Source organism: Salmo trutta, chromosome 21, assembly GCF_901001165.1.
Source record: "Salmo trutta chromosome 21, fSalTru1.1, whole genome shotgun sequence".
Classification (NCBI taxonomy): domain Eukaryota; kingdom Metazoa; phylum Chordata; class Actinopteri; order Salmoniformes; family Salmonidae; genus Salmo; species Salmo trutta.
This window is the reverse complement of record NC_042977.1, coordinates 2,921,834-2,947,652: the sequence shown is the minus strand read 5'-3', so window position 1 is coordinate 2,947,652 and position 25,819 is coordinate 2,921,834. Positions and strand designations below refer to the sequence as shown.

Below are 25,819 nucleotides of genomic sequence, written 5' to 3'. Positions count from 1 at the left end.
AGGAGGAAAAGGCAGAGTCAAACGCAGGAGACGCAGTCCAGTTGTGCCGTAGAACGGTATATTTATTTCACCGGAAAAAACCCACTCGGCGTAACACAAGGGCATAGGGTGTGCCCAGAGACCACCCGGGAACACAGTTAACCCCGAGAAAATAAAGATACGCACGGGGCGCAGCCCGGCAAATATAACATTCCTCTAGCGAGAAGCCGCTGGGGAAAAATGTGCAAAAAAACACAAACGTTCACAGACCTGCCCGCTGACGAATAAACAATCCCGCACAAAACACAAACCACAAGGAACAAACTAAATACCCCCCCCCCCCCACTAATTACAGAAACGGAAACAGGTGCGGACTTAAACAGACAAAACACAACGAACACAGATCGGTGGCAGCTAGTAGACCGGCGACGACGACCGCCGAGCGCCGCCCGGCCGAGGAGGGGCACCATTTTCTGTGGATACTGAGACAATTGCAATATGTGCTTTCACCGAAAAGCTATTTTAAAATCGGACACGGCGATTTCATAAAGGAGTTCTGTATCTATAATTCTTCAAATAATTGTTATGTTCTTTGTGAACGTTTATCGTGAGTAATTTAGTAAATTCACCGGAAGTGTTCGGTGGGAATGCAGAGATCCCAACGACACACTGAGCGTAAATATATATATTGATTGCAATTATTCCCGAATGAGTGAGCGGTCATGTGCAAAGGATTAGCATTTCAATTGTTATAATTATCAACTCTGTAGTGCCTTCTCAGCTGACCCCCACTCCCCTTTTGTCTAACAAGCCGCCATATCGGTTTAGCCCACTAGAGCACATTCTCCTATCATTTCCTTGTAACCATATCTACTGTTTGTTATGCATTTCTGTGAATTACCTAGTTAGTAAATAAATGATTTTAAGACAATTGATGTATGGATGACTCATAGTGAAGACTGGGTTTGTGCAGATAACCAACAATTTACAACGTTTGGAATGAGACTAACGTGAGGTAAATAATAATTCATTAATTCGAAGACTAATTGATCAGATATTAAAATATCTGAAAGTTATATTAGGAAAATTATAACTTTAATCTGAATATTTTCCTTGGTGCCCCGACTTACTAGTTAATTACAGTTACATGATTAATCAGTTTAATCGCGTAATAATAATTACAGAGTTATTTGATAAATAAGTCTTCAGTTTTAATGATGCCAAAGACACGACATTGCTCTCGAGCGGCTAGATGTTCTTTACTATTCGGCCATCAGATTTGCCACCAATGCTCCTTATAGGACACATCAATGCACTCTAGACTCCTCTGTAAACTGGCCATCTCTGTATACCCATTGCAAGACCCACTGGTTGATGCTTATTTAAAAAACCCTCTTAGGTCTCACTCCCCCTATCTGAGATATCTACTGCAACCCTCATTCTTTCACATACAACACCCGCTCTGCCAGTCACATTCTGTTAAAGGTCCCCAAAGCACACACATCCCTGGGTCGCTCATCTATTCAGTTTGCTGCAGCTAGCAACTGGAACGAGCCGCAACAAACACTCAAACTGGACAGTTTTATCTAAATCTCTTCATTCAAAGACTCAATCATGGACACTCTTATTGACAGTTGTGGCTGCTTTGCATGATGCATTGTTGTTTCTACCTTCTTGCCCTTTGTGCTGTTGTCTGTGACCAATAATGTTTGCACCATGTTTTGTGCTGGTACCATGTTGTGCTGCTGCCATGTGTTGCTACCATGTTGATGTCATGTTGTGTTGCTACAATGCTGTGTTGTCATGTGTTGCTGCCATGCTATATTGTTGTCTTAGGTCTCTCATTATGTAGTCTCTCATTATGTAGTGTTGTATTGTCACTCTTGTCGTAATGTGTGTTTTGTCCTATATTATACCCAGCCCCATCCCCGCAGGAGGCCTTTAGCCTTTTGGTAGGCCGTCATTGTAAATAATAATTTGTTCTTAACTGACTTTGCCTAGTTAAATAAAGGTTTAATAAAATAAAAATAAATAAATAAAAATAAATAAATAAAAGTATGTTATGTATTGTGTATTGTGTTTTTATGTATTTATTGTTAATTTGGATACCACTGTGAAAAATAAGGTTATTCTTTTCTATTTGCAGGTTGTGTGGTTTGGAGATATCACTTTGTCATGCTAATAATAGTTTGAATCAATTCACTGCTCACTAGACGTGTGTGTCAATTGCCATTAACACTGAACCAAAAAATAAATGCAACATGTAAAGTGTTGGTCCCATGTTTCATGAGCTGAAATAAAAGATCCCAGAAATGTTCCATACGCAAAAAAAATCTTATTTCTTGCAAATGTTATTCACAAATTTGTTTACATCCCTGTTAGTGACCATTTCTCCTTTGCCAAGATAATCCATCCACCTGACAGGTGTGGCATATCAAGAAGCTGATTAAACAGCATGATCATTACACAGGTGCACCTTGTGCTGGGAATATTAAAAGGCCACTCTAAAATGTGCAATTTTGTCACACAACACAATGCCACAGATGTCTCAAGTTTTGAGGGACTGTGTAATTGGCATGCTGACTGCAGGAATGTCCACCAGAGCTGTTGCCAGAGAATTTAATGTTAATTTCTCTACCATAAGCCGCTACTAATGTCATTTTAGAGAATTTGGCTGTATGTCGAACCGGCCTCACAACCGCAGACTAGGACCAGGACCTCCACGCCCAGGACCTCCACATCCAGCTTCTTCACCTGCGGGATCATATGAGACCAGCCACCTGGACAGCTAATGACATTGTTTCTGTCTGTATTAAAGCCCTGTTGTGGGGAAAAACGAATTCTGATTGGCTGGGTGTGGCTCCCAAGTGGGTGGCCTATGCCCTCCCAGGCCCACCCATGGCTGCACCCCTGCCCAGTCATGTGAAATCCATAGATTAGGGCCTAATGAATTTATTTAAATTGACTGATTTGTTTATATGAACTGTAACTCAGTAAAATCATATCTATTTTTGTTCAGTATATTTGACTTTTGATTATGACGATTTTAAAAGTAAAAGATACATTGAGAAATGTAACGCTTCAGCACGTAGGTAGAGGCGGGTTCTAATATGTAATTATATGGGTGCCACCTCCACCCCTCCTTTTTGTCTCAGTCACTTTAGACCAATAGACCATAGTAGCCCCACTCAGCGCCCCTGGCAGGCTGTCGGTGACATCAATGACAGAACACCAACAACAACAACAACACAAGCGTTCATGTTCCATGGCGAGCCAAGTCAGAAAGGAGAGGCAGTACGGGCACACCTGGTAGCTAAATTGATAACATTTGTCATGCAGTGAGAGTTGACTGGATACAACGGATTCGGTTCAATCAGTTCAGTTCAGCCAGTCATCCTGATGAGCCCTTCCTAGCTAGCTAATTTACGCTTGTGGCTAGAAACGTCAGCAAGAATTTAAACTTGTCTGCCGTTGTTGGGAGTGTTCAGAATCATCCAGATTTTTTCAGAGTAATTGTTCATCTTTTTTTTAACCAAAATGTAATGTTAGACATTAAGGCCTTAGTTATACTATACATTTTATCGGTGACAATCACTACAATAAATATGATTTCGCTGTCACCCTGGCCTTATGCCGGGTGTAGATTTACACTACATGTCACTAAGCCTCTCACATGAAACAACCGTGTTTCCTGTATTGCCAACGCAGTGGGGTGGGTCACACTTTAGAAGATTCTTCACTTGGTTGTGAAGATTATTGATACCATGCTGTCTCGCAAAAACAATGATGTGATGATTAGATTGTTAACGTAGCTTGAACAAGCTGTGTCTCAAAGCAGCCTCAAACGTTTTCAGTCAGACATTCACGCTTGCTATATAGAGTTAAACTATCTAGCCAACACTTTGAATAACATTGCTTGTGAACTTCAGAGCTGTAATGATTTGATACTGGCTTTAAAGTAAAGTAGGAAGGCCTACTAGTAGTAGGGTTCTAGGGGATAACTGCTTAGGAAACTAAACTATAAAGGGAAAAAAATGGCTAAAATGGTTTTGGTTATTTCATGAAATGAAATGTTTTTTAGAAAAGGGATGTTTTTTTGAAGTACTGGTGTAACTGCTCCCCCCCATAGGATAACTGGCCCCCGGGCGTGCCAGTTACTCTGGTAGAAGATTATGGCATAAGGTTTCACACGTTTGTTAAAATCCATTCAATCAGTTTTATTTAGAAATTCTTTAGTAAGTAATACTTAAAAGCTAAGTCTAGTTGTCTTATTTTAATTATTTAAATAAAATATGGGTAATAATGGTATTGCACATGTCACCATTAATATCTGCACTATGAGGAGATTTGATGTTAACTCCCTCTTTTTAAATCATCTGCACATTAATTTTATTTTTTGTTCCTTTTTCATACAATCCATTATGTACAACTGCACTAAATATTATTTGAATAATGCAAGATTTTAAATTCCAGCAGTCTTTAAATGACATTCAGGAGCAAAAGGTTTTCATTAGTTGTTTTTAATTCATAAAAAAATATATTAATTAGAATATAATATAACTAATAACATTGTAATATAACATTTAATAACAATAACTTAACTAACTAGCTCAGTGTAACATTGATGTGGCAACTCTCTTATGCTCTGCCATTACACAATTCTAATTTGAAGATAGGTCACAAATAAAGCTATCCCCAGTAAAATTGGAGGACAAGTCATGAGCCCACCTCCAGCACTGCTCCTACCTAATCCAGTCCCCACCTGTGACTGAAAACAGGGGGAGAGATGCCAATTGAAAAGCTCCCTCTTACAAACGTAGCTAGCTATCCAGCAGTATGACATAAAATGCTATGTAAAATATCTAAAATGCTATAAAGTAACATTAACTGTAAAGCTATCAGTCAATAGTTGAAACATTTACAACTGCAATTAAGTTACGTTATCTTTTTAATGTATTTTACCTCAGGCGATCTGGTAGTAAGGTTGCTAGCAGCTTATGCTAACTAGCTACTTATTGTCTTAATGACAGGTAGAAACACATTCATAACCATACCAACACACTCCAACATATTACTACTTTACTAAAACAATTATCTACATTTTTCTCTCTAAACAAGTGGATTATTTACCTACTTGTATATTTAAAAAAAACTATTATAGATCTAACTTCATTGGAATATATCTACAACTTTTTTTAAAGTTCCAAAAATGTAATAGACTTACCACAAAATCGTTTTGTTGAAATATATTCAAACATTGTGATGACACAGAACATTGTTTGTTGAGCAAGAGCTGTGATGTGCGTAATAGTGCCGGATACCAATGGTCGCATAACGCTTGGACTGGAAACGGAGAAGAGAGTGGGTATGAGGTTATGTGCAGGGAGGAGGCAAGGGCCTGGTCAATAAAATCCCCCATGACACTGGAATTCACTAGAGCTGTAGAAACAATAGACGAGGGACAGCCAGCTTGTGAAATCGTTACTAAAAAAGGTTTGGCGGAAAGTGATGATGGATTACTCACGCCTAACCCAAGAGGCGGATGATCACGGGGCCGTTACTCTGCTCTCTTAGATTTCGGGTTGGGACGTACCGGACACCGTTGAAGCTAGTGCACCTCCTGGCCACAAAAGGGACAGAGCTCCAACTGTCTCCAACGGCGTTGCTCAGCCCTGGGGAGGTGTGTGGCCCCTAACTCCATGGGTTCAGGCTCTGACTCAGGAGGGAGAAAGGCGATGGGGCTGTCGACGCTCCCAAGGAAGGTTATCCAGACGGATGGCAATCGCGATTAGTGTGTCCAAGGTTAGATTGTCGTCTCGGCACGCCAACTCCATCTGGACCTCTTCGCAAAATCCTCTTCTGAATAGGATGCAGAGCACCGGTTCATTCCATCTGCTGGATGCTGCTACTGTCCGAAAGGTGAGGGGATACGCCGCAGTGGTCTGGCCATCCTGCCGTAGTTGGAGGAGGCGCTCATCCCCCTCTCTCCCCTCCGGTGGATGGTCAACGGCCCCCCTGAACAGAGCCACGAACCCCTCATAGGAACCCAGCTCCTCCTCTCCTGTCTCCCAGGCAGCCGTAGCCCACTCCAACGCCCGTCTGGCCAGCAGGGAAATAACCGTGGCAACCTTTGGACCTCTTGGTGGTGGAGGCTCCCATCTGATGAGTAAAATAGAGGGGGCACTGGAGTAGGAAGCCATGGCATTTGGATGGAGACCCGCCATATTTGTCCGGGAGGGACAAACGGGCATCGCTGACCTGGGCGGACTATTGGGGGATGGGCTGGAGTGCTGACTCGACTTGTGGTAGAGAATCCTCCACTTGTTGGAGGGGACACCAAACTGGGAATGTCGAGACGTTGAAGAACACGGAGGCTTTCATCCATAGCCATCCCCAGTTGTGCCAGCTGGTCGTGGTGTTGGCGAAGTAGGTGTCCCTGTTCGCTGACCATCTGGGAGATGTCCTAATTAACTGCTGCTTCCATTTGTTGAGGTAGTATTCTGTAACATCAATACAGGGAGTCAGGAAGCAGGTGCATTAGTGAGTTTAATAATAATGGACACAGAACGATACAAAACAAGAGAAACATCAGACAAGGAAACATAACCAATACTACCTGCTAACTGAAAACAAAAGAGGGCTAAATAAAGGGTAAGTAATCAGGGAGTAATGAAGTCCAGGTGTGACTGATGAGACGCAGGTATGCGTAAAGATGGGTTGCCAGGACCGGTTTTAGTATACCGCCAACGTTGAGTGCCGGAGAGGGGGAGCGGGAGTAGACATGACAGCCCTGTGTTGTTGTGTTGTCGACTTGTGGTGCAAACTCTCCCCATTTAGCAGTGTAGACTATATCACAGTTCCATTACATTACACATAAGAGTCACTGGACAAAGGCATCTCCTGTACAGGGGAGTTTTGTTAAGAGCCGTGACACTCGGTCTGATCATTAACACGCAGTGCTTGGGGTACAGTTTTGGAAGCATAAGGACCTTATCTTTCATATCAGCGAGAAATAATAATAACAATAATAATAATACAAAGAAGGTTAAAGTGATACACACCTTTATAGGTTTAGGGTTGGTTAGTGTTTCCACACGGCCATATCTCCATTGTTACAGGCATGTTTACAGAAGACAGACGGAAGACATATGGCCCACCTGTGCCAATTAGCTATCTAGCATGCTCCGAACACCTGTGTGTATGATGTAAGAAGGCCTCCAGAAACCTGTTGTCACTGAAAAATACTGTCGGCTGCAACTGTGATAAAGCTATGTATTCATGGATGGCTTCCCCAAAATAATTGACTAAGAAAAAAAGTAAAAACATATCAAATAATTTATCTTTGTCTCTGTGTTTAAACATTTTCCTTAGATTCAGCCTCTTGTGAATTGATCTCACCGGAGAAAGCATCCAAGTGAGCCTCCCTTAATAATAAAAAAGAATACAATAATAGCAAATCAGCGTTGAGATAACTGAGTGAGCTCAACTCAACTGTGAATGGTCCTGGCGCACCAAAAAATGGTGTCAAGGGAAGCCAGTTTGGATTTGGCTTCACACCAATCACATCACATCAAAAGCAAAGGTAATTGGTGAAAAAAAACGTGAATTGTTGCATCTTGTTGTGTCGTTGTCCTCCAGTGGCTAGCTAGCTAGCTAGCTAAAATGATCCCTTTCCTAAACTAGCCACGGATGGAGTTAGAGATTTGTGCCCCTGGCCTGAGAGGATGGAAGTTCAATATGTAGCTAGTAAGCTAATGTTAACTAGCTAGCTAGATCATCTTTGCTCAAGAAAGCGGGCAAGCATTTTAGCCAGGTAGCCTAGGACAACAAAAACTAAAAGCGTGTATTGAGTCATAGACCGTTTCAGCAACATGAAAGAGAGAAGAATGGCATTGGCGTTGCTCCAGTAGCGGTTTTTTTTGGGGGGGGGGGTGCCCCTGTGACAACAATTTTGGACCCCCTTGTGGCCCCCCTAAATGTGGAGTTTGAAATAATTTTTACATAATTCATTTTTGCTATCGTTCTTTTTTTTACATCCGTTATTAGACAGTGGCAATGATGATGATTATAAACATGGTCTTTTGCCTGCTAATGCCTGCAATGCAGTGAAGAAAACGATATGACAACAATAACGTCCAATGTAACTGGCCCCTCTAACAGTACAACTGGCCCCAGCTTGGCCCCCCCAGTTGAAATGGTCTAGAACCGCCACTGCGTTGCTCTAGGGTGAGTCAGCATGTTTTTTTTCTATTTGCAACACACACGCACACACACACACACACACACACACACACACACACACACACACACACACACACACACACACACACACACACACAAATCAGTACCATGGACAGCCACATCATATTTAGCTTATGTTGACTGGACTAAATTGTTTTAGTTTCTTTTAGTTGTCACTGTATTAGACTAAGCATAGGTAAATTGAAATGACGCTGGAATGGTGGAGGCAGCTCCTGTTTTCTTTGCGACTTGCGCTAACCCCGTGGTTCTAAATCAATAGTTATTTAGTAGTCCGAAAATGTTGAAAACATGAACTTGCTTGACCATGCTGTAGGTCATGTAACTGTTTGTTACACACAAAATGCTTTGTGGACTCCACCAAACAGATGTTGCTCTCCTGTTTTTTGATGAAACAAAGGCGTGGCTGAATTTATTCTGCCACTGTGTCTTCTTATTGTCTCTGCCTTAGTCCTACATGTCAAGGTGGCAAGGCATATGCACTAACAGGATTTATAGAGCAAACAACACAATTATTATAACACATACAGTAGCTTGTAATTTGGCTATTTTTTTCTGGTTTGTCTTCCCCAGTGATTTTACCCACGCACTCCTACTGTGTACAGTAAGTGTATATTTTGCACATGTGAAATTATTTTGATGTGATTTAAAAGTTAAGTGCTTTATGTTTCTAGAACCATAACGCAATTAAGAATCGATTAAGGTAAAAATTGAGTATTTGGCTGTTTTGGCTGCCAGATCCAGTCTACCTCTGGAAATAACATATAAGGTCCTTGGACCTTAGGGAGTAACGTTAGGCTCCTTGTCAGTACATCTTGGGCTAGGTGACATTCAGATGGTTACTACCAATATTAGAAGTTATGTATCATGTAGGCTACTATCCTACTGGAAATAAAAACCACGTCAGATGGTACAAATTTGAGATGGTGACCAAATCTAATACAGTTACTTCCATCCAAATGAACATCACTTTATTTTAAGTAGCACTGTGCTGATGTTGTTGTCAGCTAACCAGCATAAACTATATGGGAAGGGTTTATCAGAACGACTTGACTGAACCGAATACATTAGTCTCCACACTCGACTCAGATGCGCGACATACGTCATCCCTTTGGGCACCAGGCGTGTCCATGTAGCCTCTCCCACGTCAGAATCGACACGGATTCGAGGATGCTGCCATAGTGGCGGGGCCGGAGGCTGCAGCGGTGAGTCTGGCCAGGGCTAGACACTCAGGTGGGACGATGGCGGCGGCTGGGCACGAGGAAGAGCAGGCTCTTATAGCGGACTGTCGCATTTCAAACGTGATCAACTGGAATAAACCTTTTAGGACCACGACACTCTTTGCTGCCACCACTGCTGTGTACTGGTAAGCATGACGTAGTGGAAATGATGTGTCCTTCGTTGAAAACAACCTATTGAAACCATTGAGTGCTTTTACAATTGTTCTCCTCTATTTTTATAGCATATCTATAAAATTCGAATTGTGGTGAAATGTTGTGTATATTATAGCCTACGGTATCATGATTTACAAATAAGATATTTGATTTGGAGTGAGTGCAATGCAATTGCAATATGATGCAATATCATGACTCCCGAGTGGCGCAGCGGTCTAAGGCACTGCATCTCAGTGCTAGACGCGTCACTACAGACCCTGGTTCAATTCCAGGCTGTATCACAACCGGCCGTGATTGGGAGTCCCATTGGGCGGCGCACAATTGGCCCAGCGTCGTCGGTAGGCCGTCAGTGTAAATAAGATTTTGTTCTTAACTGACTTGAGTAGTTAAATAAAGGTTAAATAAAAATGACCTGGCTGTGTATAATGACAAATTCATAATTTGTGTTGGATAGGGAGTGGGAACAACAACAGGATCGACTCTGTGTGTGTGTGCGCGTGCACGTGCGTGCCTATAGTTAAGAATTTAATAAGCAACTGTCCTTTCCCACTTATAAATTATTCTGACATTAATTATGTCTGCAGGACATTTTATGCAATAATGCAAATGCTCAAGTCCTGTTTTGTTTTCTTCCTCACAGCAGGCTGTTGCCTGGATTATGAACGTGTAAAGATTATAGCTGTGCTATTACCTTGGCCAAGCAAGTTTAACTCAATGTCAACAACACAAAAACAAGGCATGTTATGACTAGAAAATGGGAACAGAAGAGAGAAACTAAAAGAGAGGTTTCCATAGTCATGGTTTTACAGTAAAGGACATTTAGTGGTATTGAATGCATATTGCCCTTACAAAAAAAGATTGCAGTTTTGAAACTGCTGTAAAAGTGAAATAACTGCAGTCAACTGTGGTATTTTGGATGCAGTAATTGCAGAATAACTGCAGTGTACTGCAGTTGAACTGCAGTAATACTGCACTCTAAATGCAGTTACATTCCAAAATTACTGCAGTAAAAAAACGGTGTTATTTTGGACGCAGTATTTGCAGCATAGTGCAGTTATTCTGCCATTTAACTACAGTTATACTGCAGTGTACTGCAGTTATGCTGCACTCTGACTGCAATCTTTTTTCATAAGGGTGATGATAATGTGTAATGCATTTCTCTCGCTCAGCCCAACATCAGGTTTAATATGTTTGTCTGTTTAATTTTGTGACTTGGTTATTTAGTTAGTTAGCTGCAATCCTTACTGATTTGTTTAATTCTTCTCCATGTACAGTGCAAGCTCACAACATGGCATCAGGATGAGAGATAAAAGACAGATTATGACCCATGATGACATTGTTTATTTCTGATCCTCTAGGTTTGTGGCCCTCAGTTCCTATAGAGCGTACTGTCTTCTTGCCCTTTCCTTGGTTCTGATGGTGACAGTGCTGCTTGTTAAAGATGTGGCTCTCTCCAGATGTGTCTCTTTCTCTAAAGGTATGTAGTGCATCACTCAATATATAAGGGATAAACGCCGATGTTCTGTACATTACCTTGGAAATAATGGACAACGCAGCGCCGAATCCCTTTGCAGAGTTCATTTTTCCAAGGTAATGTACAGAACATCGGCGTTTGTTTGTTTAAATGTTTAGTCATTTATCCAGAGCGACTTACAGGAGCAATTAGGGTTAAGTGCCTTGTTCACGGGCACATTGATAGATTTTTCACCTAGTCGGCTCGGATTCAAACCAGCAACCTTTCAGTTACTGGCCCAATGCTATTAACTGCTAGGTTACCTGCTGGTAATATACAGAATGGAGGCGTTTATCCCGCTTATACCACAGCTGCCCCCAAAAATATATGAAGCACACATTTAGCGATATAAATCCTTTTTTTTGGTTTATATTTTCTTTTTTAGAAGCAAATTCATGGTTTCCATTCTTTTGGTTGCTAGAGACGCGACCCAGTTGTTCGTTCAATTAGTTCGATATTTATGGATGCGACCCAGTCGTTCATCCCTTGCTTGCTAGCTAGCCAGCTAGCTACGGCTAACACTGTCACGACCTCTGCAGCCAAAATAAAAGTAAAGTAGCTGTTTTCTATTTACATTTACTTGGATACATCCATAACAATGAGCTGATAATGCCCAATTTTGCCTGGCATAGCTCGAAAAGTTTGCCTTTTCATCAGGACACTCGACACTGTTCATTACGAGGAAATCGCGTTGCATATCAAACACTAGACTAGAAGCTAGGTAAATATTTTTTTGCTAGAAAACCTGCCAATATGACAAGCTAATAAAAAAATATCAGTTGCTGAAAACAGCTGGTCAAACTAGAAACGTGGGAGTATTTGACAGCATAGCGCAACTTTCGTCAGATCCACGCTTCAAGATTGTTTTGATCACGCGGACTAAGATATGTTCCGGGTAGCGTTGACGAATTAACATTGACGAATTCACTGATATGGTGACTGAGTTTATCAGGATGTACCCACTGTGACTATTAAAACCTACCCTAACCAGAAACCGTGGATAGATGGCAGCATTCACGTAAAACTGAGCGCGAACCACCGCATTTAATCATGGTAAGGTGACTGGGAATATGGCCGAATACAAACAGTGTAGTTATTCCCTCCATAAGGCAATCAAACATGCGAAATGTCAGTATAGAGACAAAGTGGAGTCGCAATTCAACGGCTCAGACACGAGACGTATGTGGCAGGGTCTACAGACAATCACGGACTACAAAAGGAAAACCAGCCAGGTCGCGGACACCGAGGTCTTGCTGCCAGACAAGCTAAACACCTTCTTTGCCCGCTTTGAGGATAACACAGCTACTAAGGACTGTGGGTTCTCCTTCTCCGTGGCTGACGTGAGTAAGACATTAAAGCGCGTTAACCCTCGCTAGCTGCATCCTCAGAGCATGCGTCCTCAGACCAGCTGGCTGGAGTGTTTACAGACATATTCAATCTCTGCCTATCCCCGTCTGCTGTCCCCACATGCTTCAAGATGGCCACCATTGTTCCTGTACCCAAGAAAGCATAGGTAACTGAACTAATTGACTGTCGCCCCATAGCACTCACTTCTGTCATTATGAATGGCTTTGAGAGACTAGTCAAGGATCATATCACCTCTACCTTACCCGACACCCTAGACCCACTTCAATTTGCTTACCACAGGCGATAAATCCACAGACGATGCAATAGCCATCGCACTGCACACTGCCCTATTCCATCTGGACAAGAGGAATACCTATGTAAGAATGCTGTTCATTGACTATAGCTCAGCACTCAACACCATAGTACCCTCCAAGCTCATCATTAAGCTCGAGGCCATGGGTCTGAACCCTGCCCTGTGCAATTGGGTACTGGACTTCCGGACGGGCCGCCCCCAGGTGGTGAAGGTAGAAAACAACATCTCCACTTCACTGATCCTCAACACTGGGGCCCCCGCATTGGTGTGTACTCAGCCCCCTCCTGTTCAGACGACACAACAGTAGTAGACTTGATTACAAACAATGATGAGACAGCCTACAGGGAGGAGGTGAGGGCTCTGTGAGTGTGGTGCCAGGAAAACAATCTCTCACTCAATGTCAACAAAACAAAGGAGCTGATCGTGGACTTCAGGAAACAGCAGAGGGAGCACCCCCCTATCCACATCGACGGGACCGCAGTGGAGAAAGTGGAAAGCTTCAAGTTCCTCGGCGTACACATCACTGACAAACTGAAATGGTCCACCCACACAAACAGTGTGGTGAAGAAGGCACAACAGCGCCTCTTCAGCCTCAAGAGGCTAAAGAAATTTGGCTTGGCACCTAAAACCCTCACAAACTTTTACAGATGCACAATTGAGAGCATCCTGTCGGGCTGTATGACTGCCTGGTACGGCAACTGCGCCGCCCGCAACCGCAGGGCTCTCCAGAGGGTGGTGTGGTCTGCCTAACGCATCATCGGGGGCAAACTACCTGCCCTCCAGGACACCTACAGTACCCAATGTCACAGGAAGGCCAAGAAGATAATCAAGGACAACAGACAACAACCACCCGAGCCACTGCCTGTTCACCCCGTTATCATCCAGAAAGCAAGTTCAGTACAGATGCATCAAAGCTGGGACCGAGAGAATGAAAAACAGCTTCTATCTCAATGCCATCACACTGTTAAATAGCCATCACTAGCACATTAGAGCCTGCTGCCTATATACATAAACTTGAAATCACTGCCCACTTTAATAATGGAACACTAGTCACTTTAATAATGTTTACATATTTTGCATTACTCATCTCATATGTATATAGTGTATTATATTCTATTCTACGCTGCTCTGACATTGCTCGTCCATATTTATATATTCTTAATTCCATTCCTTTACTTATATTTGTGTGTATTGTGTGTATTGTTAGATATTGTTAGATATTACTGCACTGTTGGTGCTAGAAACACAAGCATTTCGCTACACCGGCAATAACATCTGCTAAACATGTGTATGTGACCAATACAATTTGATTTGATTTGACTGTAGGGACCAGAGAAATTCATGTTCGTCACTCATCACGTTAAGTCATCAGATGCTCCCAAAAAATATCACTGCAAAAACAAATCAATGCTAGCTAGCTAGCTACGTTTCTTCCTCATTGGACCTGCGTTTTCAATGTATCCAATTTCGGTCTGCCCCATGGCTTGGTTTTTGCTCTGACATGCACTGTCAACTGTGGGACGTTATATAGACAGGTGTGTGCCTTTCCAAATTATGTCCAATCAATTGAATTTACCACAGGTGGACTCCAATCAAGTAAAAATATCTCAAGGATGATCAATGGAAACAGGATGCACCTGAGCTCAATTTCGAGTCTCATAGCAAAGGGTCTGAATACTTAAAAAAATGTAATCCGTTTTAGAATAAGGTTGTAACGTACCAAAATGTGGAAAAAGTCAAGGGGTCCGAATACTTTCCTAAGGCATTGTATATACAGTACCAGTCAAAAGTTTGGACACACTCTGTAACGTCTGCTTCTAACTCACACCCTCAAACACGTAGATCCCCTGAACGCAGTTCACTCTCCAGATCCCTATCACCTGAATTCTAATCACCTGTTCACACACCTGTATGTCATTATCACACACTATTTAGTTCAGTTCTTTGCACCCCATCACTGCGAGGTATTGTTTGTTTTGTGACACGTCTTTCGGAACTCTGTTTTTCCCGTGATTTTCTCCTCCCGTGTATGATAGCTTTTGCCTGCCTCACTAACCACGCCTTTTGCCTATTCCATGCCTGTACTTTAGCCTATCTATTGCCTGATCTCCCGGACTACCTTACTAGCCTTTTTCCTGCCTGTACTGTTTCCCTTTTGGACCCCCTGTGTATGACCTTCTGCCTGCCCATGCACCCAGCTACCTGCCTCCTCCTGTGGTCCTTTTCAATAAACACCTGCTGCGCCCTGCGCTTGAAACCAGCACTCTGTCTCCCCTCGTGTTCATTACACAATCAAGGTATTTTTTATTTTATTTTCTACATTGTAGACTAATAGTGAAGACATCAACAATATGAAATATCACATATGGAGTCATGTAATAAGCAAAAAAGTTTTAAACAAATCAAAATGTATTTTATATTCTTCAAAGTAGTCATCCTTTGCCTTGACAGCTTTGCATATGCTTGGCATTCTCTCAACCAGCTTCACCTGGAATGCTTTTCAACAGTCCTGAAGGAGTTCCCACACATGCTGAGCACTTGTTGGCTGTTTTTCCTTCACTCTGCGGTCCGACTCATCCCAAACCATCTCAATTGGGTTGAGGTTGGGTTATTTGATGCAGCTCCATCACTCTCCTTGGTCAAATAGCCCTTACACAGCCTGGAGGTGTGTTTTGGGTCAATGTCCTGTTGAAAAACAAATGATAGTCCCACTAAGCGCAAAATAGATGGGATGGCGTATCCCTGCAGAATGCTGTGGTAGCCACATGAAGACATGAAGGCATGATTCACGCAGTCTCATCTGAACAGTTGATGTTGAGATGAGTCTGTTACTTGAACTCTGTAGCATTTATTTGAGCTGCAATCTGAGGTGCAGTTAACTCTAATGAACGTAGCTTCTGCAGCAGACGTAACTCTGGGTCTTACTTTTCATGAGAGGCATTTTCATCATGGCACTTGATGGTTTTTGCGACTGTACTTGAAGAAACGTTCAAAGTTATTGAAATGTTCCGGATTGACTGACCTTCATGTGTAACGGCTGTTGAATGGAGTAGACCAAGGCGCAGTGTGGTTAGTGCTCATCTTTGTAATTTAATGGAAAAAGAGAACACTTTACAAATAAACAAAAGACAACAGCCAAACAGTTCTGTCAGGTAACAAATGTCTAAACAGAAAATAACCACCCACACAACACAAAGAAAAACAGGCTGCCTAAGTATGGCTCCCAATCAGCAACAACGATATACAGCTGTCCCTGATTGAGAGCCATACCCAGTACGGAGAAAAAAAAATGTATGAAATGAATTGAAATGTATGCATTCACTACTGTAAGTCGCTCTGGATAAGAGCATCAGCTAAATGACTAAAATGTAAAAATGTAATACCCGGCCGAAACAAAGAAATACCAAACATAGAAAAAAGGACATAGAATGCCCACCCCAACTCACGCGCTGACCAACCAAAATAGAGACATAAAAGGATCTCTAAGGTCAGGGCGTGACATCATGTCTTAATGTGATGACGGACTGTCGTTTCTCTTTGCTTATTTGAGCTGTTCTTGCCATAATGTGGACTTGGTCTTTTACCAAATAGCCCTATCATCTGTCACAACACAACTGATTGGCTCAAAAGCATTAAGAAGGAAAGACATTTTAAAAAATCACTTAAGAAAGCACACATGTTAATTTAAATGTATTCCAAGTGACTATATCATGAAGCTGATTGAGAGAATGCCAAGAGTTTGCAAAGCTGTCATCAAGGCAAAGGGTGGCTACTTTGAAGAATCTCAAATATACAATATACAGTTGAAGTCGTAAGTTTACATACACCTTAGCCAAATACATTTAAACTCAGTTTTCCCTAATTCCTGACATTTAAACCTAGTAAAAATTCCCAGTCTTAGGTCAGTTAGGATCAAAACTTTATTTTAAGAATGTGAAATTTCAGAATAATAGTAGAGAGAATAATTGATTTCTTTCATCACATTCCCAGTTTGGCAGAAGTTTACATATACACTTAATTAGTATTTGGTAGCATTGCCTTTAAATTGTTTAACTTGGGTCAAATGTTTCGGGTAGCCTTCCCACAATAAGTTGGTGAATTTTGGCCCATTCCTCCTGACAGAGCTGGTGTAACTGAGTCAGGTTTTCTAGGCCTCCTTGCTCGCAAACAATTTTTCAATTCTGCCCACAAATTTTCTATAGGATTGAGGTCAGGGCTTTGTGATGGCCACTCCAATACCTTGACTTTGTTGTCCTTAAGCCATTTTGCCACAACATTGGAAGTATGCTTGGGGTCATTGTTTATTTGGAAGACCCATTTGTGACCAAGCTTAAACTTCCCAACTGATGTCTTGATGTTGCTTCAGTATATCCACATAATTTTCCTTCCTCGTGAAGCCATCTATTTTGTGAAGTGCACCAGTCTCTCCTGCAGCAAAGCACCCCCACAACATGATGCTGCCACCCCCGTGCTTCACGGTTGGGATGATGTTCTTCGGCTTGCAAGCTTAACCCTTTTTCCTCCAAACTTAGCGATGGTCATTATGGCTAAACAGTTCTATTTTTGTTTCATCAGACCAGAGGACATTTCTCCAAAAAGTGCAGTTGCACTGTGCAGTTGCAAACCGTAGTCTTTCTTTTTTTTATGGCGGTTTTGGAGCAGTGGCTTCTTCCTTGCTGAGCGGCCTTTCAGGTTATGTCGATATAGGACTCGTTTTACTGTGAATATAGATACTTTTGTACCTGTTTCCTCCAGTATCTTCACAAGATCCTTTGCTGTTCTGGGATTGATTTGCACTTTTTGCACCAAAGTACGCTCATCTCTCAGAGACAGAACCCGTCTCCTTCCTGAGCGGTAGGACGGCTGTGTGGTCCCATGGTGTTTATACTTGCGTACTATTGTTTGTACAGATGAATGTGGTACCTTCAGGCGTTTGGAAATTGCTCCCAAGGATGAGGTCTTGGCTGATTTCTTTAGATTTTCCCATGATGTCAAGCAAAGAGGCACTGAGTTTGAAGGTAGGCCTTGAAATACATCCACAGGTATACCTCCAATTGACTAAAATTATGTAAATTAGCAGAAGCTTCCAAAGCCATGACATTATTTTCTGGAATATTCCAAGCTGTTTAAAGGCACAGTCAACTTCGTGTATGTAAACTTCTGACCCACTGGAATTGTGATACAGTGAATCATAAGTGAAATAATCTGTCTATAAACAACTGTTGGAAAAATAACTTGTGTCATGCACAAAATAGATGTCCTAACCAACTTGCCAAAACTATAGTTTGTTAACAAGAAATGTGTGGAGTCGTTGAAAATGTAGTATTAATGACTCCAACCTAAGTGTATGTAAACTTCTGACTTCAACTGTATTTTAACCCTTATTTTGTCACTACATGATTCCATATGTGTTATTTCATAGTTTTTATGTCTTCACTATTATTCTACAACGTAGAAAATAGTAAAAATAAAGAAAAACCCTGGAATGAGTAGGTGTGTCTAAACTTTTGACTGTTACTGTATGTATATCAATCCAAATCCAAGTAATGAAATGGTAGTTCTGGGCTGTGTTCATTGGTGGAAACCAAAATGTTTTTTTTTTGTCCAGGTAGTCTCTGTTTCAGCCAGTTTTTTGCTGTTTGGGTGCATAATGAACATCACCGTGCCTTGTTTCAAGCTGCCTGTTTTTTTAAGTTGCAAAACCCCAGTTCCTGCTGGGAATAATAACAAAAGCAATAAGCCCCTGCTTCGGGGTGAAGTTTCCCCAAGGTACAGATCTAGGATTAGTTTCCTCTGCCCCAATCCTAACCTTAATCATTAGTTGGAAAAATGCTAAACTGGCAGAAGATCAGCATCTAGGGGCAACTTCACCCTACACTGTAAGCCCCTTGTCCAAAACAAGCCCCTTGTTACACCATGTGACGTTCTTGAATTATATTTCCCTATTGACTACCTATAAGCCCGGTACAATACATGGTTATAACATCTACAGAAATGACAGAAATGCCCATGGGGGCCGTGTAGCGGTCTATATTCAGAGACACATTCCTGTAAAGCTTAGAGCGGATCTCATTTTAAATACATTTTAAATAGAAATATGGTTGCAGGTTCACCTGCCTCACCTAAAGCCCATTCTTGTGGGAAGCTGCTATAGACCACCAAGTGCTAACAGTCAGTATCTGGATAATATGTGTGAAATGCTTGGTGATGTATGTGATATATTTTCTGGGTGGCCTTAAAATTGACTGGCTTCAATCAAGCTGCCCACTCAAGAGAAAGCTTCAAACAACCAGTGCCTGCAACCTGGTTCATGCTATCAGTCAACCTACCAGGGTATTTACAAACAGCACAGGAATGAAGTCATCAAATTTCATGTAATATTTTAAATGGTATATACCTGCCTTAATGTCGCTGGACCCCAGGAAGAGTAGCTGCTGCCTTGGCAGCAGCTGATGGGGATCCTTAATAAATACAAATACTGCCACCAAGAAATGGAAGTGACTGTGTCTCACTCTGGGCTGCTTTGCAATCTGAATCCCAAATGGACCCCTTAACCATACTCCCTAGCCAATCCTGTAGTTCTGAAAAGGTCAGGAAAGATAGAAGCAATATGGGTATTAAACCTTTTTCACAGCTGAGCGTTCTACTGTAGACGGCTCGAACGGGTAGCTGATAAACAGTCGTGTCAGCACTAGTAATGTTCTTTTGAGTATCATAAACTAATTACATTATTTTATTCAACTGTGTTTTATCTACAGATCACACTTAAGGAAGGTTTTTGTATTGGTTTAAATGGAGCAGTTCACTCCCTACCCTGTTTGAACAGTAAAACATTTATGTTGGTCAGTGAACAATGGCCTTCGTTGTGAATAAGGTGAATTGTGCTGTAAGGGGTATGGTCTGGGGGTTGATTTTTGATTCAACATGAGCAATCTCTCCCTTGTTGCGTCTGCCTTTGTTCTCAAGCTCAACTTTCAACCTTGAGGTTTGAATGTATTGGGTAGGTTATGTTTGTTCGGTTGGTTTTATGAAGCATGTCAGGAGAACATTGGCAGCCTATTGGACAGAAAATGTTGAACAATAAAATGTCTGTTCTCTCACTTATAGGGGCCCACTTATGGCGCAGTATGACTGGAAGGTAGGAGCTCTGTTGTATTATCAACACATTGTTTGTGTGTAATATGTGTGTGCGCTTGTATGTGTGTGTGTGTGTGTGAGAGAGAGAGCTCACAATATGGCTTGTATTGAATACTCCCCTTAAAGGGATACTTGATCTACTTCCCCAGAGTCAGCTGAACTCATGGATACCATTTTTATGTCTCTGCGTGCGGTTTGAAGGAAATTGCTAACCAGCGCTAGCGCAATTGCCAACTAGCGTTAGTGCAATGACTGGAAGTCTATGGGCTTCCATTAAATGTGCTAACGCTAGTTAGCATTGGCTCACAAAACTACTTCCTTCATACTGGACACAGAGACATAAACATGGTATCCACAAGTTCATTTGACTCTGGGGAAGTAGATGAAGGGTCTCATTGCCAAAATCCTGAAGTATTCCTTTTAATGTTACCTGTGTGTGTCCGCATCCCACTATATTTGCTCAGGTGTGAGACAAAGCAACTTACAGTGTTGCGTTTGAGACCACCTAAAGCTAGTCCAATTCTAGACCATGATTGTAATTGTTTCAAATTTCCACCATAATAAGAGTTCAAAATTCCCAGTATTTCTGTATTCATATTTCAGAAGAACATATAGATTCTTTAGACATTCAGAATGCAGAAAACGTTATTACTAACCCAAACTGGTCTCTAAATAATAGATAAAAATACAAAATATGTAACAACTTCCTCGGTCTGTCCTTACTAACAGTGAGCACGCAACTTTCCCCACTTTCCTACTAGCTGCATGGAGCAGGTTGACGTTTATTGGGATGAAGCTTGTCCTGGAGGCAGAGCTGAGCGATTTCCACTAGATGGGCCAGCGGCAAAGTCAAAATTGGTTATATAGTAAAAATGTATGAAAACAAACATTTGCTTGGTCTTAATTTAAGGTTAGGGTGAGGCATAAGATTAGCAATGTGGTCAAGGTTAGGGTTAAGGTCAGGGTTAAGTTGAAAATTTTGACTGTGTAGCTGTACCAGCTAGTGAGTACCCTGCAGAGCTGCCTCTTGTACATGAGTCATCCCAATAAATGCCAACCTGCACTAGCTGAGCAAGGAAATTCAGACGAGCGAAACAAGTTTTTTGGGGCTATTTTTAAACTAAAGTAAAGTACAGTAATGTTATGAGTAAAGTAGGAAGCTCAGCTTTTAATAGGCAATAAGATGGTAATGTATCATGAAAGAAGTGTGGATATTTTTCCTGGCAAAGCATTTTTATGCGCTGACAGAATTGGAGCTGATAATTATGAGGCTTCCATGTCTAGCCAAGATTCTCGAATCTTTGGTAAATAAGCAACTTTTCTCTTTTTTTTTATCTGAGCATGGTATTTTGAATATAAATAAATCTGGGTTTAGGCCAGGGCACAACACTATTACAGCAACCACATTAGTTGTTTATGATATTGTCAATTCTTTAGCATAATTGTGCTACCTTGTTTGTGGACCTGTCAAAAGCATTTGATACTGCTGATCATGCTATTTGGCAGTTGTTGTGTGCAGAGCGTCCCTGGTTTGAGCCCACGTAGGGGCGAGGAGAGGGACAGAAGCTAAACTGTTAATGCTTCGTGGGAGGCAGTTGTTGATATGTGCAGAGGGTCCCTGGTTCGAGCCCAGGTAGGGGCGAGGAGAGGGACGGAAGGGGTGAGGAGAGGGACGGAACACTTAACAGTATAGCTTCCGTCCCTCTCCTCGCCCCTACTTGGGCTCGAACCAGGGACCCTCTGCACACATCAACAACTGCCTCCCAAGAAGCATTGTTACCCATCGCTCCACAAAATCCGCGGCCCTTGCAGAGCAAGGGGAACAACTACTTCAAAGTCTCAGAGCGAGTGACGTCACCGACTGAAACGCTATTAGCGTGCACCCCGCTAACTAGCTAGCCATTTCACATCGGTTACATTAGTGACATAACTCAAGCAATCATGATTGATGGGGTAAAGTCTGAATTTCTTGAAGTACATAAAGGTGTTCTGCAGGGGTCGATAGTTAGGACCTCTTCTTTTCACTATTTATATAAATGCTATTGGTCAAGCTGTTAAACATTTGAAATGTGACCCGTTTCAGGAAACTAGGCGTATGTCGCAAATCACTACTTCACAGCAGAGCCATTTTAACGTTTATTTGTAATTTTGATAAAAATGCGGGGGTTTTTTTGGCAGAAATGCCTTCTGGAACTTGTGAATTTTCATGTGCCTTAATAACAAACTTGTTTGCCATCTGTAAATATTAATACAATTGTTAAATTACGAGCCTTGTTGGTTAAGCCACAGAAAAAGGCAGCAACCTTCCACTAGCCATGATTGGCTGAGATAATGAGTGGGCTAGACATGCCGAGAGAAGAGTTCGGATTGGTCTGCCATATAGAAGGCTTCTGTCTATTTGAGCTGGTCAGTCTGTGTTGGTAATCCTGTCGAACGTCGCTTTTAATAAAAATGTATTGTGTAGTGGAGCTGCATAAGTGTTGCTCTCTGCTTTCTGGAGGATCGAGTTATGAAATCAGTGGAATTAGAGTATGATAGCTAAAGAGATGGAGAAAACACCTGTCTCCGGATTACATCTTCAAACTAAGGGAAACTGTGGCATGGCATCCGTGACAGGGAGACGCGTCCATCATGCATGATGTATACTTGTAAGATAGTCTAGCGTTAGCTAGTTACATTTTCAGATATTACATGTTTATTATTTTGACAAAGTGGTTTAATTTCAAGCTAAAGTGTACTGTTAGCTAGCTAGCTATCAAACGTTAGCTGGCTGGCTCCCTAGCAAACGTTAAGTGTATGACGTTATTTTTCACATCCCAGAACCGTTTACTTTGCTAGTTACAGCCTAATGTTAGCAAGCTAACATTGAACCTGGTTGGTTAGCTCCCAGCAGATTCATGCAGGGTAGTCACAACATGATTTGGCACTATGTTCATTGTTGTTTAACTAGGTAAAGTTAGCTGGCTGGCTCGTTAGCTAACATTACGTGACATGTGTGATCTTACACATTGTTTACCTAGCTAGGTTCATTGTTTACCTAGTTAGGTAGCTACATGTCTTACTCTAAAGTGTACTGTCACTAAACGTTGGCAAAAAAGCGTAATGAAATTGTTGCCAGCAGAGCTGGTTAACCTGTTAGGGCTTGGGGGCAGTATTTACACGGCCGGATAAAAAACGTACCCGATTTAATCTGGTTACTACTCCTGCCCAGTAACTAGAATATGCATATAATTATTGGCTTTGGATAGAAAACACCCTAAAGTTTCTAAAACTGTTTGAATGGTGTCTGTGAGTATAACAGAACTCATATGGCATGCAAAAACCTGAGAAGGTTTCATGCAGGAAGTGGCCTGTCTGACAAGGAGTCGTTCTTCTTGTCTCTGTTTATTGAAGAGTGGGGATCTTAGCTGTAACGTGACACTTCCTACGGCTTCCATAGGCTCTCAGAGCCCGGGAAAAAGTTGAACGATGACGAGGCAGCCTCAGGCTGAAACACATAATCGCCTTTGCCAAGAGGCCGATAAGAGGACAAAGGAATTAGGCGCGTGCCTGATTCGACCCCGTGCTGTATTTTCTTTCGGCTGTTTACCTAATTGCAGATTCCCGGTCGGAATATTATCGCTTTTTTACGAGAAAAATGGCATAAAAATTGATTTTAAACAGCGGTTGACATGCTTCGAAGTACGGTAATGAAATATTTAGAAATCTTTTGTCACGAAATGCGCCGTGCGCATGACCGTTATTTACCATTGGGATAGTGTCTTGAACGCACGAACAAAATGTCGGTGTTGGAACATAACTATGGATTATTTTGGACCAAACCTACATTTATTATTGAAGTAGAAGTCCTGGGAGTGCATTCTGACGAAGAACAGGAAAGGTAATCAAACTTTTCTAATAGTAAATCTGAGTTTGGTGAAGGCTAAACTTGGTGGGTGTCTAAATAGCTAGCCCTGTGATGCCGGGCTATCTACTTAGAATATTGCAAAATGTGCTTTCACCGAAAAGCTATTTTAAAATCGGACATATCGAGTGCATAGAGGAGTTCTGTATCTATAATTCTTTAAATAATTGTTATGCTTTTTGTGAACGTTTATCGTGAGTAATTTAGTAAATTGTTAGTAAATTCATCGGAAGTTTGCGGGGGGTATGCTAGTTCTGAACGTCACATGCTAATGTAAAAAGCTGGTTTTTGATATAAATATGAACTTGATTGAACAAAACATGCATGTATTGTATAACATAATGTCCTAGGTGTGTCATCTGATGAAGATCATCAAAGGTTAGTGCTGCATTTAGCTGTCTTCTGGGTTTTTGTGACATTATATGCTAGCTTGAAAAATGGGTGTCTGATTATTTCTGGCTGGGTACTCTGCTGACATAATCTAATGTTTTGCTTTCGTTGTAAAGCCTTTTTGAAATCGGACAGTGTGGTTAGATTAACGAGAGTCTTGTCTTTAAAATGGTGTAAAATAGTCATATGTTTGAGAAATTGAAGTAATAGCATTTTTAAGGTATTTGAAAATCGCGCCACAGGATTCAACTGGCTGTTACGTAGGTGGGACGATTTGGTGCCACCTGCCCTAGAGAGGTTAAGCTGTTTTCATGTTATCCAGAAGTAAACAAATCATTGGTCAAGTGTGCGCTTTGAACGCTCCGAGAGCGAAACGAGATGGGTGGGGCTAAAGCTTAAGAGGGTGTGAACGATGCTGATTGGGTGTAGACAAAGAAGAGCTCTTCACTAGATACCAAAACATTCAAAGGCCATTTTCTAAAAAGTGAGTTCACAAGTTTATCAACTTTCAAAGCAGAATTACTTTCCCATTGTCCTTCAAAAATACAGTGTATGATTTACCATTTTGTAGCTCTGAGTCTCTACTTTTATCCACTTCACATTTTGCTACATAAGACCGAATCCAGGTTGTGAGTCCCAAATGTAATCTATACTGATGAAAAATATAAACGCAACATGTAAAGTGTTGGTCCCATGTTTCATGAGCTGAAATAAAAGATCCCAGAAATCTTCCATATGCACAAAAAGCTTATTTCTCTCACATTTTGTGCACACATTTGTTTACATCCCTGTTAGTGAGCATTTTTCCTTTGCCAAGATAATCCATCCACCTAACAGGTGTGGCATATCAAGAAGCTGATTAAGCAGCATGATCATTACACAGGTGCACCTTGTGCTGGGGACAATATCAGGCCACTCTAAAATATGCTATTTTGTCACCCAACACAATGCTACAGATGTCTCAAGTTTTGAGGGAGCGTGCGATTGGCATGCTGACTGCAGGAATGTCCACCAGAGCTCTTGCCAGAGAATTAAATGTTAATTTCTCTACCACCTCCGACGTTGCTTTAGAGAATTTGGCTTTACGTCCAACCGGCCTCACAACTGCAGACCATGTGTTAACCACGCTAGCTCAGGACCGGCTTTTTTCACCTACGGGATAGTCTGAGACCAGCCAACCGGACATCTGATAAAACGGAGAGGTATTTCTGTCTGTAATAAAGTCCTTTTGTGGGGGAAAACTAATTCTCATTGGCTGGGACTGGCTCCCGAGTGGGTGGGCCTATGCACTCCCAGGCCAATTTATGGCTGCACCCCTGCCCAGTCATGTGAAATCCATAGATAAGGGCCTAATTTATTTATTTCAATTGACTTTTCTTATATCAACTGTAACTCAGTAAAATCTTTGAAATTGTTGCATGTTGCGTTTATATTTTTGTTAAGTATATATGCGGATGTTACTATTATGACCTGGCTGTGACAAGGCTACAGTCCGATTTTGCGTGTGCTTAATACTGGCAAAACTAAAAGACATGTTGTTTTCAAGTTCTCGTAAGGTTGTCTCAGATTGATTACATATTCAC

At 41.6% G+C, this 25,819-nt stretch overlaps 1 protein-coding gene across 1 annotated transcript in view; it reads left to right on the top strand.

Annotated features, from left to right (window-relative positions):
• The first annotated feature begins 9,409 nt into the window (after window positions 1-9,409).
• The window catches only part of retreg1 (reticulophagy regulator 1), a 72,544-nt gene continuing 56,134 nt past the window's right edge, over window positions 9,410-25,819 (top strand). The window contains exons 1-3 of the mRNA XM_029703955.1: window positions 9,410-9,604; window positions 10,991-11,109; window positions 19,913-19,943. Coding sequence (XP_029559815.1) covers window positions 9,480-9,604; window positions 10,991-11,109; window positions 19,913-19,943 — 275 coding nt within the window. The 5' untranslated portion in view covers window positions 9,410-9,479. The remainder of the gene's footprint in view (window positions 9,605-10,990; window positions 11,110-19,912; window positions 19,944-25,819) is intronic.